Here is a 17,348-nt window from a genome sequence, read left to right as displayed (position 1 = left end):
TAAGCTTCTTTCCTTCCCCCAGGTGCCTCAACTTTGGCCTGCATAAGCACCTCCCCCAAATAGGCTGGTAGCATGTTAAAATTATTCTCTGATCTACATTTAGTTAGGCTACTCTTTCATCCCACTTCCTCACACCTTGTTCTTTCTAGCCTTACTCTTCCCTGCAAAAACAAAACCCTTTGGTCTTATCCTAGAAAGGTTTACAGATCTTAAGGTTGGAGATTCTCCTGTTGCTATACCCTTCACCACCCCGCCCCCTCACGCCATCCTTTTCTCTCCTTTGCAATAATCCTTTCCAATAAAATTTCTCTTTATTCAATCCAGGCTTGATTTTCATTTGTTATTAGAAATGCAAATTCTTGGACCCATCCCAGAACTTCTGAATCAGCAAATGGATGGTGGGGGCATGTGTCCAGGAATCTGATTCTCAACAAATCCTTCAGGTACAGTTTGGAACCTAATGATTTACAGCGATCCTGCTGTGGATCTGATAAATGCTTGGAACCCCAACTCCCTCCGGGTGTTGCTTCACTGACCAGAGCTTGCGTGCAAGCTGTTTGAGGGTTACCATGTAAGAGTTCTTAGCACTCGCACAGCCCATTTATCCCATGACCTCGTTTTCCCATTACGGTCAAGGCCACAGAGCTACCATTTCCCCTCCCTTCCTCACGCGGAACTGAGCCAGCCAGAACCCTCGCAGACTTACATCTCCATCCACCGGCCTCTGGTCTTCACAGTCCCTGGTGGGGCTAATGTCCTGGCGCATCACCCAGATGGGCTCTTTGGGCTCGTCAGGGGTGTAAGGCGAACGGATGGTCCTGGTTTTCACCTCCTCGATGGCCTCCTTGATGTCTTTGATGGCCAAAGAGATGGCATCCCTCTTCTCCTTGCTGTACCGCTGCCCTGCCTCGCCACCGGCGGTGCTCGCTGCCCGCTGCTGCCCAGCAGGTGTCTGCAGACCAGGGCTCTCGGGACGGCCCCCACCGGGAGTAGGGGCGCGCTCCAGGTCCTGCTCGGCCTCCGGCATGTCCTCTGACGCCTTGTCGAGGCTCTGAGAGCTCATGCTCTGCTTGACTTCGGCCACAATCTGATCGATGTCCTCCTCCTGCTCGTAACTGTCCATGCGCGGGTAGGGCGCAAACTCGGCCTCCTTCTCAGGGCTGTCGGACTCGCCGTCGGAGCGCTCATCGTAATGATGCAGCCGCGCGCCCAGGGCCTCCTGGCGGTAGGCGGCCGCTTCGTCGCGCTCCTGCTCGTAGAGCCTCAGGCCGTCGCGCGCGTCCAGCTCGGGCGCGTCCCCGATCTCCTCGTACACGTGCTCCTGCAGGCCGCCATAGTCGGCGTAGGGCTCCGCGTAGGGCTCGTCCTCGCCGCGGTGGAAGAGCCGGTGCGTGTAGACGTAGCCTGAGTAGGCCGCGTTCATGGCCTCCTCGTGCTCCAGCGAGTGAAAGTGCAGGTGGTTGGGCAGCGCGCGGCGGTGCGTGGCCTCGGCGTGCTCGGCCTCCGCCTGCTCCGTGTACTCCTCGGCCTCCGGCCGGTACTGCACCGCGTAAGCACTTTCGTCCTCAGGGTCCTGCGCGCGCTCCGCATCGTAGCCGTCGCGGGCCGCGGCGATCACGTCGCCCTCGGCAGTGTCGGTGTGATTGTGGAAGCCACTCTCAGTGCTGGCGGAGCGCGCCAGGCACTCACCGCGCTCCTCCTCCTCCTGCTGCCCAAGCTGCGCGCGGAGGTCCTCGACCACCCGCCCGCGCGGGTGGCGGCCCGCATAGTGCTGCTGCTGCGGCGGCGGCTGCTGCTCCTCCTCCACTTCGGGGTGCTCCAGGTCGGCCTCCACTGACTCGTTGACCTCCCCACCTGCCGCCTCGTCGGTCACCTCCACCTCCGCGGAGCCCTCCAAGTGGTTCATGGTGGGCGTCGTGGATGGCTGGGAGAGAGGCTGGGCCTGCTCACTGTGCTCTCATTTTGCTCCAAGGGGCTGGAAAGACAAGAAGGGGAGAGGCTGTCACGTGGTTCAAATTGTAGTTTTGAACTAACCACAGAGATAACCATAAAAACAGCTGCTATTGATCCCTTCTGAATGTGGGTCAATTAAAAAATGATTGCAAATTTAAGTTCAGTCTGACACTACGCAGCTCATTTTCTTCATAGCACACACCATAATTTGTAATTACATATCTACTTTTTAAATTGCTTATTGGCGTTCTGCCTTCTCCACCCTCAGACTGGGAGCCTCATGAGCATTTTGTTCTTGTGCATAGTATTCAGGTTCCATTTCTGATGTATATGAATAAAGAGTACTACTAAATTGAATGGGCCAATTGACACATTTTCCATCTGCTGAAAGATAAATCTCTCTAAATTAAGCTAGGATCCTCAGTACTTTAGAAGCAATTCTTTAAATTTCAAGTAAAACTAATCTTGAAATCTTTTTGAAGCCTTTGCTGTCAATACTATTCTGAGGGACGTTATCAACCATCAGTGGGGATACATCCTGGCTGTCATTACTATGTTATCTCGGGCAATTTGCTTAGTTTTCTGGACCTCAAGATGAGAAGGGACTCATTTCCTGAATGCAAGATATTAACAGCTATTGCATAGGGGAAAAAGGACTCCATGGTACAATAAGTTTGGGAAGTTACAGTTGGCTTGTCATTGTGAATATTCAGGAAAAAGATAAGAAATGTTTCCCTAACTTTTTAATCAGGAAATACTTTTTCCCCCCGTGAGCTGGAGTTGTATCAAATTCATTTACAGAAATATTAACTAGCTTGTTTTTAATACTTCCCCCATATGCCCTGAATCTAAAATTCTAGGATTCTATGAATTGATAATAGCTGGAACTGGATTACATGGCTGATTTTTAGAAAGTATGGGACATTTTCTTTTTTAGTTCTAGAGAAACTTGAAACTATAGACATAGATTTGGGTCCAACCTCTATTATTTTTAATCAAAAAATAATTTAACAGCATAATTTGTGCAATGGAAACAGACACAGGAATATAAAGAATAAAAACAGAAACAAAAAGCAAAAACAAAACTAACCAACCAACCAGGGAACCAACCGACGAAAAACTTCAGGATCCTTGGGATTTTAAGACATTTGGGATAAATGGTTGAATAATATATGTGAATTTTTCTCATCTCCTTTTGGAGAGTCCATCTTATACATTGCTCATGGACAGGAAGTAAACTCCTAAGTGTAATAACTGACAGCTCCAGGAAGACTAGAGATCTGATTGACTCACATTCTATATAGGTAGTACAGTGCAGTGTTGAGTTCTGTATTAATAAGAGTGACCAATTAGGGGAGAGAAAACTAAGTCCTGGAGGAGAGGAAGTCAGGGAAAGCTTCGGAGAAACATAATACTCTGATTCAGAAGGGGGGTGGAGGATGGTATTAGATGCAAATGGGAAGTACATTTTCATACATTCTATAAATGTATGTAAAAGAAGAATGGATATGAATGGAAGAACCTAATCATGTCAATATAGCTATAGACAAAAACTGGAGGATGTGGAGTTAGAAAAGGGACTGATCGTATGCTAACATGGCCGACAAGGTACAGCTAATAGATATATTGACATGAATTATACTCCACCCAATTCCCCACCATAACCATAACAGTTTCCCTTTAGACATTCATGACAAGCCAAGTAGAAAAGCAGACCATTTTGAAACTACCAAGTCCACCTTGAAGCAGAAATATATCCCTCCATCCATTCTTTGATGGAGCCATCTCTAACTGATGCTCTTTAGAAGAAAACAATCATGGTTTACCAAAGATGAACAATCCTTATTGCTTCTCTACTCAAAAAAGAATTCCACTTCAAGTTACTCCCAACCTGTTTTGAAAAATTGTGGCTTCCTCTCATTAATCCCTGAGAACAGTGACTGTACCTTAAGTATAAGAAGTTTCCCCAAAGAAGCTATGCATTATCATTCAAACCTCGATAGATAATTCCCTGAACAAAAGTCAAGAGCTGGTACTGAAAGACACCTGCTTAAATGGTCTCTACACGATTCTGGAAAATGCAAAACACTGGATTCAAAGCAACACACAGATAAGAACAGTGTTAACTCAGTTTCCTTTATAAAGATTCTAGAAAAGACAGCAGATACAAACTACTTTAAAAGTACACTTACACCTTAGTATACAAATCTGAGTTTAATGAACACATGTCAAGTGTTCACAGAGAAGGATAATGAACATACTACCAGCTTCTCTGGGTCCTATTACCCCGAGGCTTCTCAACTGTGCATGGTCAATAATAGAAATACAGTTACAAGCATTCGAAGCAGGTGAATGGCTAAGAGTTCATGAGCACATGCAGAAGTGACCAAACCACATTCTTCAGTGAAAATGGCTTTTTCTTCTATTGATGTATGTTTTAAAAAGAAATTTTAGTATATTCTGGGTTAAAATCATATATGATCAGCAATCGGTGCCTTCTCATAAATCACACATCGATTCAAAGGAAATGGAATTTCCATGCAGGTGCAACAATAGATCATGATAAAGAAAGCCTTTGGAGGGAAAATATTGTTAGAATAATGCAGCTTTGGTACAATGGAACTCTTTGTTCGCTAAGAATATTCTCTTCATTTCTCTATCTCCAAACCTCAAAGGAATATTTGTGCATATAATGTCTGTATTTCATTCGCCATCATGATTTCAAGAGTACAGTGTGCATATTCATTACAATATATTAATGAGTATCAGACACTTGGATTGAGGGATTTCCCTACAACAAAGCACCTGGCAATGTCTAGGGAAGGAGCTGGAATTCATGGTTACTTCCATTACTAACATAGGAGAGGGCTTTTCTCTGTACTGTTGCAACTTTGGAAGTGGTATTTGTTAAAAACAAAACCAAACCCAGACTTCTTAAAGAATCCCAGGTTATTGTGGGAATGCATATTGGTATAACATTTTTGAAAAACAGTTTGTCAAAATGAATTAAAGTCTTTCAAAAGTAATACACCTTGTGCCCCAGTAATTCTATTTATAGTTTAAAAGAAAATGCCAAGACAGATGCTTCTCCTAGTATTTACTTCAGAAGCAAAAATTATATTACCTAACTATTAAGCACTAACATTTATTAAGTACTTTTAAGTATGATGCTAAGCATTTGAGCATCATCCATTGATCATGAAGAACACCTATCTCCCAAACCTGGCCCCCCATTCTGTAGTTCCTGTATGAATCAAGGGCACCACCAGCCACCCATGGGATCCTTGCTTTCACTCAATTGATGGGTGAAAGCCTTAGTAACTTCACTACCTTAGTAACTCTCAAGTCTGTCCTCATTGCTGCTCCCTTGCCTTGGTCTGTCTTGTCTACACAGTGTTTTAGTCACTGATTTCTCAGCCCCCTCCAGCCTGATGATCTTTCTAGAACACAATATATGAATGCATAACCATACTCTGCAAACCCTTCAGTGATTCCCTTCCAGTGCACAGTACAAGTACTTAGCTAACTGTGTACCAGGTACTAACTGTGTACCAGGCATTTCCCACTGACCAATTCGTTGCTCACATTAACCTGATTAAGAGAGGATGTCATCTTGGTTCTTTTGAAAATAATGAAGCAGAGGAACAGGGAGTTAAGTTATTGCCTGGGTCACATACCTGACAAGGAATGGCACTGGTGTTTGAGACCTGTTCTCTGACTGTGGGGTCTAGGTTCTTAAGTCTTACTCCTGGCAAACCAAGACCTCAGGCTGCTTCCCTCTTCCATCCTTATCTTCACAGTCCACCCTGCACTATGTCCGACAGCCCAAAGTCCCAGTGCTGGCACTAACAGCCTTGCCTATTCTTAGGAAATTTCCCATCTGTTACACTTCTTAGTGAACCTTTCTTATCTTCCTGGAGACAGTGCGTATTTGATGAGTGTCTGTTAGGTGCCATCTCCAGGCCATGTCATGGGCACTAGGGCAAAGCAGTGGCCAAGCCTTGAGAGACTCCCCTGCTCTCTGGAAGCCCCCTTCTCATGCATGGGAGAGGGTGGAAGCAAAGGAAAGGGGAACAGACTAATTGTGTGAAGAAGTAAACAAGATAATTTCCCAGTGAAATATTTTATGAGGGAAATACAACATTGTCATAGGAAGTGACTGAGGAGAGGGTAATATGGTGAAATGGGCCAGAAGAAGTGATACTTAGCTGAGGCCTGAATGATCACGAAAGAGGGTGTCTTGAAAAGATCTGAGGGCACAGGCTTTGAGGTGAGAAAGGACTTTCTGTGTTCAAGAACAAAAAATGATATCTGTGGGTAGAAATGAAGTGAGTAAGGGACAGTGTGGCAGGAGATGAAGATAGAGAGATGGGAAAGGGCTGAGTCAGGCAGAATCTGGCACATCATGGTTCAGGGTGTGATTTTATCTCAAGGGTAGGTGTATACTACTGGGGATTTTAAGCAAGGGGGTGATAAGGCCTGTCCCCACTAATCTACCTGTCTGTTTTCTATGTACGTCTGTCTCCCCCTCTGCCTTTCCCTACCCTATTCTGGGCAATAATTGTTTATAAAGATGAAGTCCTTGGGAAAAGAGGTCTTGCCATGCATTTTTGATTCTCTAATGCCAAACATGGAGGATATGTGAGGATATACAGCTGGTGCTCAATGAATTTTTATTACTTTAAAAGCAAAAAAAAAAAAAAATCTTCATTCACTTGCCCTCCCAATCAATAACTAGGGAATGATCTGCCATTGGAGAAGAACTTACTTCTTTCCATCTTGAATCTTTGCTGCCCTCATCCACCTATGAACCCTCCTTAACCTTCTTCTGATGTTTAAGGACCCAAAGAAGGCTAGAGATTCAACATTCTCCTACTTTTGAGTGTGCAGATCCAACTGGCCTTTATTGGACATATACCAGGCACTGTGCAGGGCAAAGGGTATTCAGAAGGTTTTCTTGTGTTACTGCAGATGAACACACAAAAGTTCCTAAACCATGGTCCCAGACATTAACTATATAATATATAATTATATAGTGTAATTATTATATAATTATAATACCTCATGATGGTGCAAAATAAAAATAGGTTCAAGACACAAAAGGAGCCTAGAGTTAAAACAAGGACAACTGCATCCCCTTGTGAGTGAAATTCAGTGTGCTATTCTCAAGGGTCTGGATTCCATGAACTCATTAGCAGCCTAGGGGAGAAATGCCATTGTCCAGTCATTTCCTTTCCTTCCCTCTTCCCTCCCTCCCTCCCTTCCTTCCTTCCTCCCTTCTCTCTTTCCTTCCTTCCTTCCTTCTTCCTTCCTCCCTCCCTCCCTCCTTCCCTTCCTCCCTTCTTCTCTCTCTCCTTCCTTCCTTCCTTCTTCCTTCCTCCCTCCCTCCTTCCCTCCCTCTCTCCTTCTTTCTTTCCTTTTCTCTCCTTCGTTCCTTCCTTCTTTTTAGTTACACAGGAGTGTGGAATCCATTTCAATCTTGTTCTTGATAATCTGGAAGATGAAGCAAAGGGAGGAGGAACAGGCAGCTGCCTAAAGAAAATTTCTCCTTATCTACAAAAAGGCTCATGACCTGGAAGACACAGGAGAGAGCACCCCTCCTCAAGGGAATCTACAGGATATGAAGAGGGGGGCTACAAAAGGCAGGACCTCCAGACTACCAGTAGGAAAGCACAGGTGGTTTGGGGGCTCCTAATTCTGGAATGTTCCATAGCCTGGCTGGGAAAGGAGAACAAAGGAAGAGAAATTCACTGCAGTGCACCATTTAGAATTGAAAGACTATCTCCGGATTCGGCAATAGAATCCTGACATCTCATGAGGTTAGCTGAGGCTCATGTTGATTTGAGACTATAGAAGGAGCAGCTGTGAATTGCTTTCGTTGATCTTTCCTTTAGTTGTTGGTAAGAATTTCCAACAAACTGGCCTTTTAACACATTCAGAAGTAGTTTTAGAAGAAGGGTCTGATTGACAATCAAATGAAGTATAGGAAAAAAAAGGAATTGCAGCAAGTTGTTAATACAGAGGGAACTTGTGTGTTTGTGGATTCGTGGGGAGAAACGGTCAGGGGTTGGTGTTAGTAATGTAGGCGTAGAGAAAACACATGAGGGTGGAGGAGGGAGGAGAAGAGGGAAAAGAAGAAAAAAGACTGGACTAGCTATCCTCTTCCCTAAAAAAATAGAATAAATGATTCTATTTATATAAAAGCTTTTATATTTGTGCATATTTATCTTTGCACCATATCCTCTAGATGGCAGATGGCCTGCTGGACTCATCTTTCATCTACACCTGTAGCTGGACTTGCCTTCTAGAACCTGTTCAACACAGGTGGGTGGATGTTTGTCCTTCTGACCAAGGCTTGGCAAACTCTGTGTTTTATGGTCACATCTATGGACTTAATGTGTTTTTGCTTGTCTTTCTCCATTTCAGTTGGAAATAAAGTCCCATTTCCTGATCCTGCAGCCTTTCCTAATATACCTGTATATGGACTATTTCAGTAACATGGTGTCTGCCACCAAGCCTTGGGGGGAGGTGGCATTTGACCCTGAGACTATTAATATTAATATCCATAGCAACAAATAGTTGTGGTTGCTAAAGAGGATTATGCCCTCAATGCAATACACACACACACACGCACACACACACACACACGCCTTCTGAATAGGTTGAGAAATTAATAGTTCTTATTTTTAAAAAATGGATGAGACTATTAAGAATACCCATGTATTTTTGTCTATTTCCTCCACCATATAAAAATGTTTTCCTTTCATGAGTTAGATCAGTTGTGAAATATCCACTAGAGAATCCAAAGGACATCAAGAACCCTGCTTGAGTCATCAGCTCTTTTAAACATAATGCATCCATATGCAAGAGTAACATAAAATACAGAAATACAAAAGACTAGAGTTCATTAAAGCTTAACTTCCTTTGACTCATCTGGGAATTAAATTTAGTGATAATGGTAGTCAAAACATGGATACAAAACACATTTCTTCTTCCTAAATTTGTTTTCCAGTTTAGATAGATTCATGTGGTCAGAAAAACCCTGATGAAACAAAACATCTGCCTCAGCAGAAAAACAAAATTATTTCCCCTGATATCCTTGAGGCTTAAATTGTGAAGCATGACCCAGAAGATAGGGTTGGTAATGATTTCAGAGTGAGGAGAATACCTGAAACCAAGGAGGGCTGTTGAATGGCTAGACGTCAAGTAAGGTAGGGTCTCTGTGTCCTTGACCTTGTCTAACTTAGATGAAGACATATGGCTGCACATCTGCAGAGCCACTCTGTACCCTCTGCCTGCTCTGTGCCCTACAGGGCTGGCCTCTCTGTCTGGACTGCATCAGAGCTATCTGGGCCTCAGGGTTTCGGTTCAGCCAATGGGGACGTCTAGCAAGATATCAGCTGGAGGGAGGAGCCTGGGGTTGGTGTATTTTTCCTTCCAGTTCTCTCTCTGTATAGGGTAACCTCTGATGGGTAACATCTCTACTCTGGAGGGCATAGCCTCAACATGATGACTCCTTCCCCTTCCATTCAGGCTTATAGGACACAGGGGTGGTAGAGTCCCACATAGACCAGACCTTCGTAAATAGTTCCCCTATTATACTCTTTGCCTCTCTGCATATTACCCAATTTGAGTGCCCCATCTACCTCTTACTGGAACCTAACTGATACCTAAGGTATGATGTTCATGTTGGTAGAGAATAATAAATAAATAAAACAATAATTAGTTCATTTTAAAACAAATGTAAAATACTACTTAGTACAGCTAGAGTTAAAATATTGCAATAGAATACTGAGAAGGATTTGCTGGTAACATCAAATGTCATAAATTTACTTTGAAAGCTATTTCAAAAAAGGAGTGGCCAAGATTTTTGAGCAAAGGCAATGCTCTTGAGTAAGTATGGCATCAACCAAGGTGACACCCTCAGGAGAAATCCTGCATTAGGCTTTACTATTTACTATGTTTTTCCAGCTCTACAGCACCACTTCTCCAGAGTCTATATGTCATTCAAGGTATTGACACAGGACATCCAATGGAAGACAAATGGGCATAATTAGTGTGCCTCCCTGGGCCTCAGCCTCTCTGTCCCTCCTGTCCCTAGAGCACTGGCCATCTGACCCTCTTTCACTGCTCTATTCCATCTACTGCAGCCTGTTCCCAGGCTTCATGCAATCCTACCTTCTATCCTTCACTCTAGGGTTGGGATCTGGCCCCTAATCATATCCAGTGATTTGGCAACTTGTCCTATAGGCAGACTGGCCAATCTTCCTCATTACTTTCAATTCCTCATTCTTTGGTATCAAGCTTATCAGTGCCCTGTCTGGGTGGCCAGGGCAGGATCCTGGTCCTTTTCAACAAGAATGTGGTAGATGCTGTACTTACTCAAGGGCATTGCCTTTGTTCAAAGACCTTGGCCTCACTCAAAGATCCTTTTTTGAAATAAATTTCTAAGTTAATTTGTAGCATTTGAAGTTAGCAGCAAATCCTTTTCTATATCCATTGCAATATTTAGTCCTATTTGATTTTTTTTTTACCTTGAAGGATATACCATCACTTTATTTACAATTGTTGACTGTGAATGATTATCCCACCATCCACTCCAAGTAAGAGGGTATTAGAGGTTAAAGTGATGGTCTTGGGAGACAAAATGTGATTCTGAATCTTGATTTTATCACTTACTAGCTCTTTGACTTTGGACAACTTGCAGCAAATGTGTCCATTTTATTGTTTCTAAAATGAGGATAATAACAGTACCTATAGCAAACGGTTATTGTAAGGCTTATATAGTTAATATGGTACTTAAGACCAAGGTCTGACACAGTGGGAGTATCATTTAACATTTATTAGTGCATTTTCTGCACCCACCATAATTAGTATTTAAGAGATTAACACAAAATCATTAACACATTAAAAAATTAAACAATGTTAGTATAAATGCCTGAGCACACAATTCATTTATTAATATTACCATTTTCTAAGTAAGGCAATGGAGAACAAGCATTCTGAAATAAGACTGAGTGTAAATAATTCCATCACATAATAATCACAAACGCTGAACTATATATAGGCATACTATACATGCTTTATGTGCTGTATTTCTAGCCCTCACAACAGTCCCAGTGGGAATTGTTATCTCCATTTGCTGATTATGAAGCAGAAGCTCAGACAGCTTAAATAAATTGTCCAAGGTCATTTAGAGCTGAAAGGGGTGGAGATAGATCTTCTGGCTCTCACCATTCATGTTCTTCCTGTTACATTACACTGAGCTCATAAAGTGATGTGATTGATTTTTTTTAAAAACAAACATCTAAATTGGTGTAATCCCTTTTAGAATAGTCACCCTTGGCAGACTCTAGACATACATGTTCCAAGGGCACTGCCTTTACTCAAAACACTTTGGGCATGTCTATATTGGAATTGATTTCAAAGTTAATTTAAGGGCTTTGAAGCTACCAGCAAGTCATTTTCAATTCCATAGTCATATTTAGTAATATCTGACTTTTTAACCTCAAAGGGTATGATCCAGATTTATCACCCACCTTACTTATAAGATTTGGCCAAGAATGCTTTTTCTTATTTCTCATTTTTATTTTTTATCTTTGTGAATGATTTTTTATATCCTCCAAACATCCAATCTGTCCCTAAAGGATGAAGATGGGCAGCATCCAGGGTTATTAAAGATTCTAGTTCAAGCTCTGAAGTTAATTCCAAAGGATGAGCTTAAAAGCTGTTTTGGTCAACGGCCACATCTTTAACACAAGCCTTTTTCCTCACAGAGGAAATGGTGGGACAGAGGCCAATTGGATGAATGCACCCCGTGTGATTACCGCAAAATCAGGTTCATTGCTTTCATCCTGCCTTGAAGTCTGTGGCCAATGTTAACCAGGCAGGAAAATTAATTCGTCCACTTAGATGAATTTAGCAGTGTCAACCACAAAGCTCTGATCATAATCCAACCTTTGATTAAAGAGAAATTTCTAAATTTATGTAGATTTCCTTATTGTCTAGCTCTTTGTTTAGCACTTTAAAGATCAAATCCTTCATTTATCATCCTGATTCCAATAAGATACATGAAATAAGCTCAAGGCAATCACAGAAAGTCAGAGGGGAAATCTTGCAAATTTTACAGAAAACTCAAGGGATGTTCTCTGGAAATCAAAGCCAATTAAAAGTCTATCTGAATTTTTGTGGAATGCCCCTGGTATAAAATCAAATATATACACACAATCCATAATTTACTGAAGGTTACAGAAACTTGATATTTTTTTCCTGTTACAATTGCTTTTTTATGCCTTTCTTTCCATCCCCATGGCTTTATTATCTCTGTTGCTGCATCACACTCAGATCAGGGAGGTATCACATCACCATTTACAATCAATCTGGACCATTTTTCTGATATTTCTACCACACAGCCATACACACAGCACCATAAGTTTAAGGATAGTTAAGTTTCTAAAATCAGTTCAGCTATGTTAGTTTTCAGAGGCTCATTAATTCATTCTGCAAAAGGAGAAGACAGGGGAATCTCAGGCTAAGGACGAATTGAACAGTAATTCATTAAAATACAGTCTTTCCTTTGAGACCACATCATCTCAAATTTACTACTATTGTTACTTTTACAAATTATTTGGCTCATTAGAAAGTCAGTTAACTTGCTCATCTCTATTCCCTCAAGTTTCCTGTGCATTTCTTTCCCCAGGTGTACACCAGAATGTCAGCCATGTTACTCGTTACAAAGCTTCAAATTAAATTTTTGTTTTGGAGCTTCTTTCTATTCATAGGTCAGAAAAGCAGCATAGAGCATGCTGACCATTATCTTGAAACACCTTTTTTCAGTTATGCCTCAAATCTGCTTATGCAAGGCTACATTCAGTGAATAAAAAACCTATATCCAGGAAGGTTTGCTCCCTGCCAGCCCAACTTCACAACTCCCAGAGAAAAAAGTCCTTTAAGCAACTACGAGGTAGCAACAATGGAGGGGGCTTGAATTTGATGAGCCAGAAATCCCGTACTGACTTCAAAGCCTCCCAAGAGAATTACTTCTTTCAGCTCATCATGTTATCAAAAAGTTAACAGGGAAGGAAACAGTGTGGGCAAAGGCAAAAATTACTTCCCCTTCAAAATGATTTGTGAACAATCAAGAAACCCATAATAGTTCACAGGCCACGTTGATTAGACTGTAAAGAAGCAGTGTGTCTCCAGCAAAACCTCTTCTTCTAGTCACTAATTTCATTTAGGGTCCAAATAAGGGAAGATGTATGAGATCCAAATGTGGTGTTCTAAGACCCATGGCCTTAGAACGTCAAGGGGAGATGTGAGTTTCTAAAGGAACTTACCAAAATATTATTATTTTAACATAAGATTAATAAAAAAATTACTACCCCGAAGGTCTATAGTATTTTTCCCTGCCAAGTATTCAAAATCTAATGTGTGTCTTACACTTACAGCACATCACAATTAGGAGGAGCCACATTCAAGCGTTTGATAGCCACATGTTGGACGGTGCAGTTCCAGATCTTCCTTCTGGGCTCCTCCCTATTTTTTCTTTTACATAATAATTTAGCTGTGTTCAAGTGCTTCTGAAAGTATATATTGTTACCTACTTCCATCACTCTGTTCAACAAACAAAAGGCCCTTCAATGGCAAGAACTGAGCTTCTTAAATAATGGGAGATTATGGTCACTGTCACCTAGAATCAGGTCCTATGCTGTCTGGTCCTTGGTCTCCCTGGCCGTCAGTCTCTCCACATCCCTGCCTCCCTCAATCTGTCTTCTGCTCTCACATCCTTTGGAGTTGCGAATCTATAGTCACGGCCCCTGCTCCATTTTCCCCTTTGGTCACCCCAAATCTCACCCTCCCATTCCCTTTCTGTGCCCCTCACAATAATCCTTGGGGGCATGGCCATAGCTAACCAATAGATCCTGTCCCTTAGCAACCAAGGCCCTCACTCCAGAAAACAGTAATTGAAGTTGTTCAAAGTTTTCAAACAGGCAACAAGGATCAGGAGAAGCCAGGGGATGTAAGAACAGAGGGAACTTTTTTGCCTTATTGGGAGGATAGCTGGGCAGGGGGAAAGGAACCATAGGAACTAGGGGACAGAATCAGAAGCAGGATAGTGGAGAGGTTAGGCACACACACTGAGTCAGTCTGCCCAGACCAAGTCTCAGTTCCAACACTCACCAGCTATGTGACCATGGGCCGTCATTTAACCTTACTGTCTGTCCTTCACTCTCCTCTTCTTCAAATGGGAGTAATAATAAAACTTACCTCGTGGAGTTATTATGAGAATTAAATGAGTTAATGTAGCACTAAGTATAGGAATAAAATATACTTTGCAACCCATAGGGTATATAGCACCAAGACTGACCCTAATATATACTATGGACTTTGGGTGATAATGTCTTAATATGTTCAGCAATTGTAGCAATTATACCTCTCATGTACGGGATGATGATGGTGGGGGAGATTGTATGATGGGTTAATGTGGGAACTTGCTGTACTGTCCATTACAGTTTGCTGTGAACCAAAAACTACTCTAAAAAAAAAAAATTACAGAACACACACAAAAATGAAGCTGCCCACATGGAAGCTTAATCACCATGAGAGTTGGTCACAACTCCAACACTGTGATATCACTGTCCCAATCCCAAAACCTGATGGGTGCAGATGTGGGTGGCAGCAACCTGCATGGAGAGCCACTTCCCCACTGCCTGGCTCAAAGCCTGCCTGGTGATACTGTGTGTGACTGCTCTTTCTGGAGCCCCCTGCCAAGTCTGCCCCCGCACTGCGGCCTCTGGCTCACAAAGTGCCTGCTCACCCAGAGGTAGCACTCAGCTCACATTTGCCACTGTGACTTCCCAGTCTGCTGCAACCAAGCCTCATTACTTCAACTCGCACCTCAGTGAGTGGTTGAGATGCTCTGTTTGAGCTTCCATCCCAAGCCTCTTCCGCCCTCTGGTACTCATGCTCGTCCATGACCACTCAGGAAATCCATGCCTCTGGGCAGGCAAGTCATTTCCAGCCCTTGATTTGCAACCATGCACTCCTACAGCTTTTCCTCATCCATGAAATGGCCAGTGACGAGTAGTAATTTGAACGTATTGAAAATTACCATTCAGAGGAATTTACATACATACTCACTCACAAGTAGGTGAAGTGAAAAGACTGGAAACAAAATGTTCACCCTTAGGAAATTGGTAAAATATACTATAGGGTGTCCATGGGATAGAATTCTGCAAAACGCAAAGAGGGTGTTCTTTGTAACAGAGACAGAAGGAACTCTCTGGATCCATTATGTTCAAGCAAGGTCAGACATGTGTAATGAATACAGTAGTCCCCCTTATCTTTGGGGGATAGATTTCAAGACCACCAGTGGATGCTTGAAACTGTGGATAGTACTGAAACCTGTATATAATATTCCTTGTTATATATACATAACTATTATAAAGTTTATAAATTAGGCGTAGTATGAGGTTAGTATAAATAATAATAATAAAATACAACTGTAATAATATATTGTAATGAAAGTATGTGAATATGGTGCCTCTTTCTCTTACACATGCACATATGCATGCAAGCACATAAATCTCATGGTACTGTACTTTGTCCTGTGCTATGTTTTTAGACCTCAGTCGCCTTAGTGTGATAATGGGAAGTGAAACCCTGCATCGGGAGGATTGCTGTGCTGTTTAATATAGAGTACAAGAGGAAAAGAATAGATGTGTATAAAAATCTATGAGAGGCTAGGTAAGGAACTAACACCAGTGACCACTTCTTTTGTGGGAAGCAGGGGAAGGAATGAGAAATGGGGAGATGGGATCTGGGGTGAGATGGAGGCTTTGCACCATATGTCTTTTATACTTTTTAATGTTAAAACCATGAACCCATTAAAAAAAACTAAACATGTAATGAAAATACTGCCTATTTTACAATGTTGGTGATTACTTTACAAACTGCAGAGTGATTGGGAAAATGTGTCCTGCTGTCCTGTGGAGGAAGGTCTGTGTGGCAGGGCTGATGAGCAGAATCCCTGTCAAAGCTCTGTTGTGTTGCTGATGGAAATTCTCATCATGTGTCAGGTTTCTTGCGGCCATGCTGGTCCTTACCCTCTGTATCTGTTTAATCCTCACTGTTCAAGGGTGATGTCTCTGTAGACAGGCTGCAGGGGTGGGAGTGGTAAGGACTTTGAGAATTGCAGTCCTTTTGTGGGAAAGTCTAATCCAGATTGTGAACATTCAAGTTTACTCTCTAGAAACTCAGATTTATCAGTTCACTGATGGATTTAAGTAATAGAAATTTAGAACTGAAAAGGTTGGGAAAGCCCAACAAGTCCCCATTTTATAGATAAGGAAACCAGGCAGTGGAGAGGTTATGTAGCTTGTGCATACTCACTCCTGTATTAATGAAGCTAGCACTAGAGAGCCTGTTGCCAGACTCTTTCCACACCTCCTTCCATTCTTCCAGCACAAGGCCTTTGTGTTCATTACAAAGAGTACAAGATCCAATTGTGGAAACAAATCTACTAAATGAAAGAAAGCAATTACAAAAAGATGTTTGGTTAAATGATATCAAAGAAAAGGAATTTGAAATATGCAAACAGCTCAACTGATTGACTTGTCATCCTCCCTGCTAGAGAACATTTGACTTCCCTATATCTGTACACACATGTTCTCTGTGGGAAGAGTCCAGGGGATACGTGTCATGTATACATACTTATTTGGAAACAGTGTGACAGTAATGGTTTGTTATCTACCAAGATTTGGGCTCACCCTCCATGCTATGGTTAAATGTCCCCTCCAAAACTCATGTTGAATGTCACTGCTACTGTAACAGTATTAAGAGGTGAAACCTTAAGAGGGGATAAGGTCATGAGGGCACAGCCCATGCAAATGGATAAGGCTGCTATTGTAGGAATAGGTTAGTTATTGTGAGCCTGGGACCCGGATGAAAGGATGAGTTTGACTTCATTTTTCTCACTGTCTTGCATTACATGTCCTCCCTTGGTGATGTCCTCTGCCATGTTATGAGTCAGCAGAATGACCATCACCACATGTGTAATGGTTAATTTGAATTTTCAACTTGATTGGGTTAAGAGATGCCGAGGATTAAGAGGATTATGGGTGTGCCAATGAGGAGTGTCTAGGAGTGATTGGCATGCAGGATAGCCAATTGAAATGGAGAACTTCCTAAGTGTGGCAGCACTGACCAATAGGATGATGGCTTGGATGGAATAAAAGTTGGAAGAAAAAGCTCCATTCTTTTTGAATGGGTTCTTAATTGCTGCTTAAGTCCTCTGAGGATATTGGACTCTTGCTTCTTCACTCTCGCAAAGTGGACTCTGCCAATGATTCCCCAGAGCCTTTGGTAGACTGAGGTAGCACCATTGATCCCTCTTC

At 42.3% G+C, this 17,348-nt stretch overlaps 1 protein-coding gene across 2 annotated transcripts in view; it reads right to left on the bottom strand.

Moving 5' to 3' along the window:
- The window catches only part of Apba1 (amyloid beta precursor protein binding family A member 1), a 204,638-nt gene that overhangs the window by 76,351 nt on the left and 110,939 nt on the right, over positions 1-17,348 (bottom strand). For both annotated transcript variants that reach the window (XM_027940135.2, XM_071600583.1), the window contains exon 2: positions 707-1,975. In XM_027940135.2, coding sequence (XP_027795936.2) covers positions 707-1,906 — 1,200 coding nt within the window. In that variant the 5' untranslated portion in view covers positions 1,907-1,975. The remainder of the gene's footprint in view (positions 1-706; positions 1,976-17,348) is intronic.

The sequence above is a fragment of the Marmota flaviventris genome, chromosome 13 (genome assembly GCF_047511675.1).
Source record: "Marmota flaviventris isolate mMarFla1 chromosome 13, mMarFla1.hap1, whole genome shotgun sequence".
Lineage (NCBI taxonomy): Eukaryota > Metazoa > Chordata > Mammalia > Rodentia > Sciuridae > Marmota > Marmota flaviventris.
The sequence above is the reverse complement of the archived record's forward strand: the minus strand, read 5'-3'. Positions and strand labels throughout refer to the sequence as shown.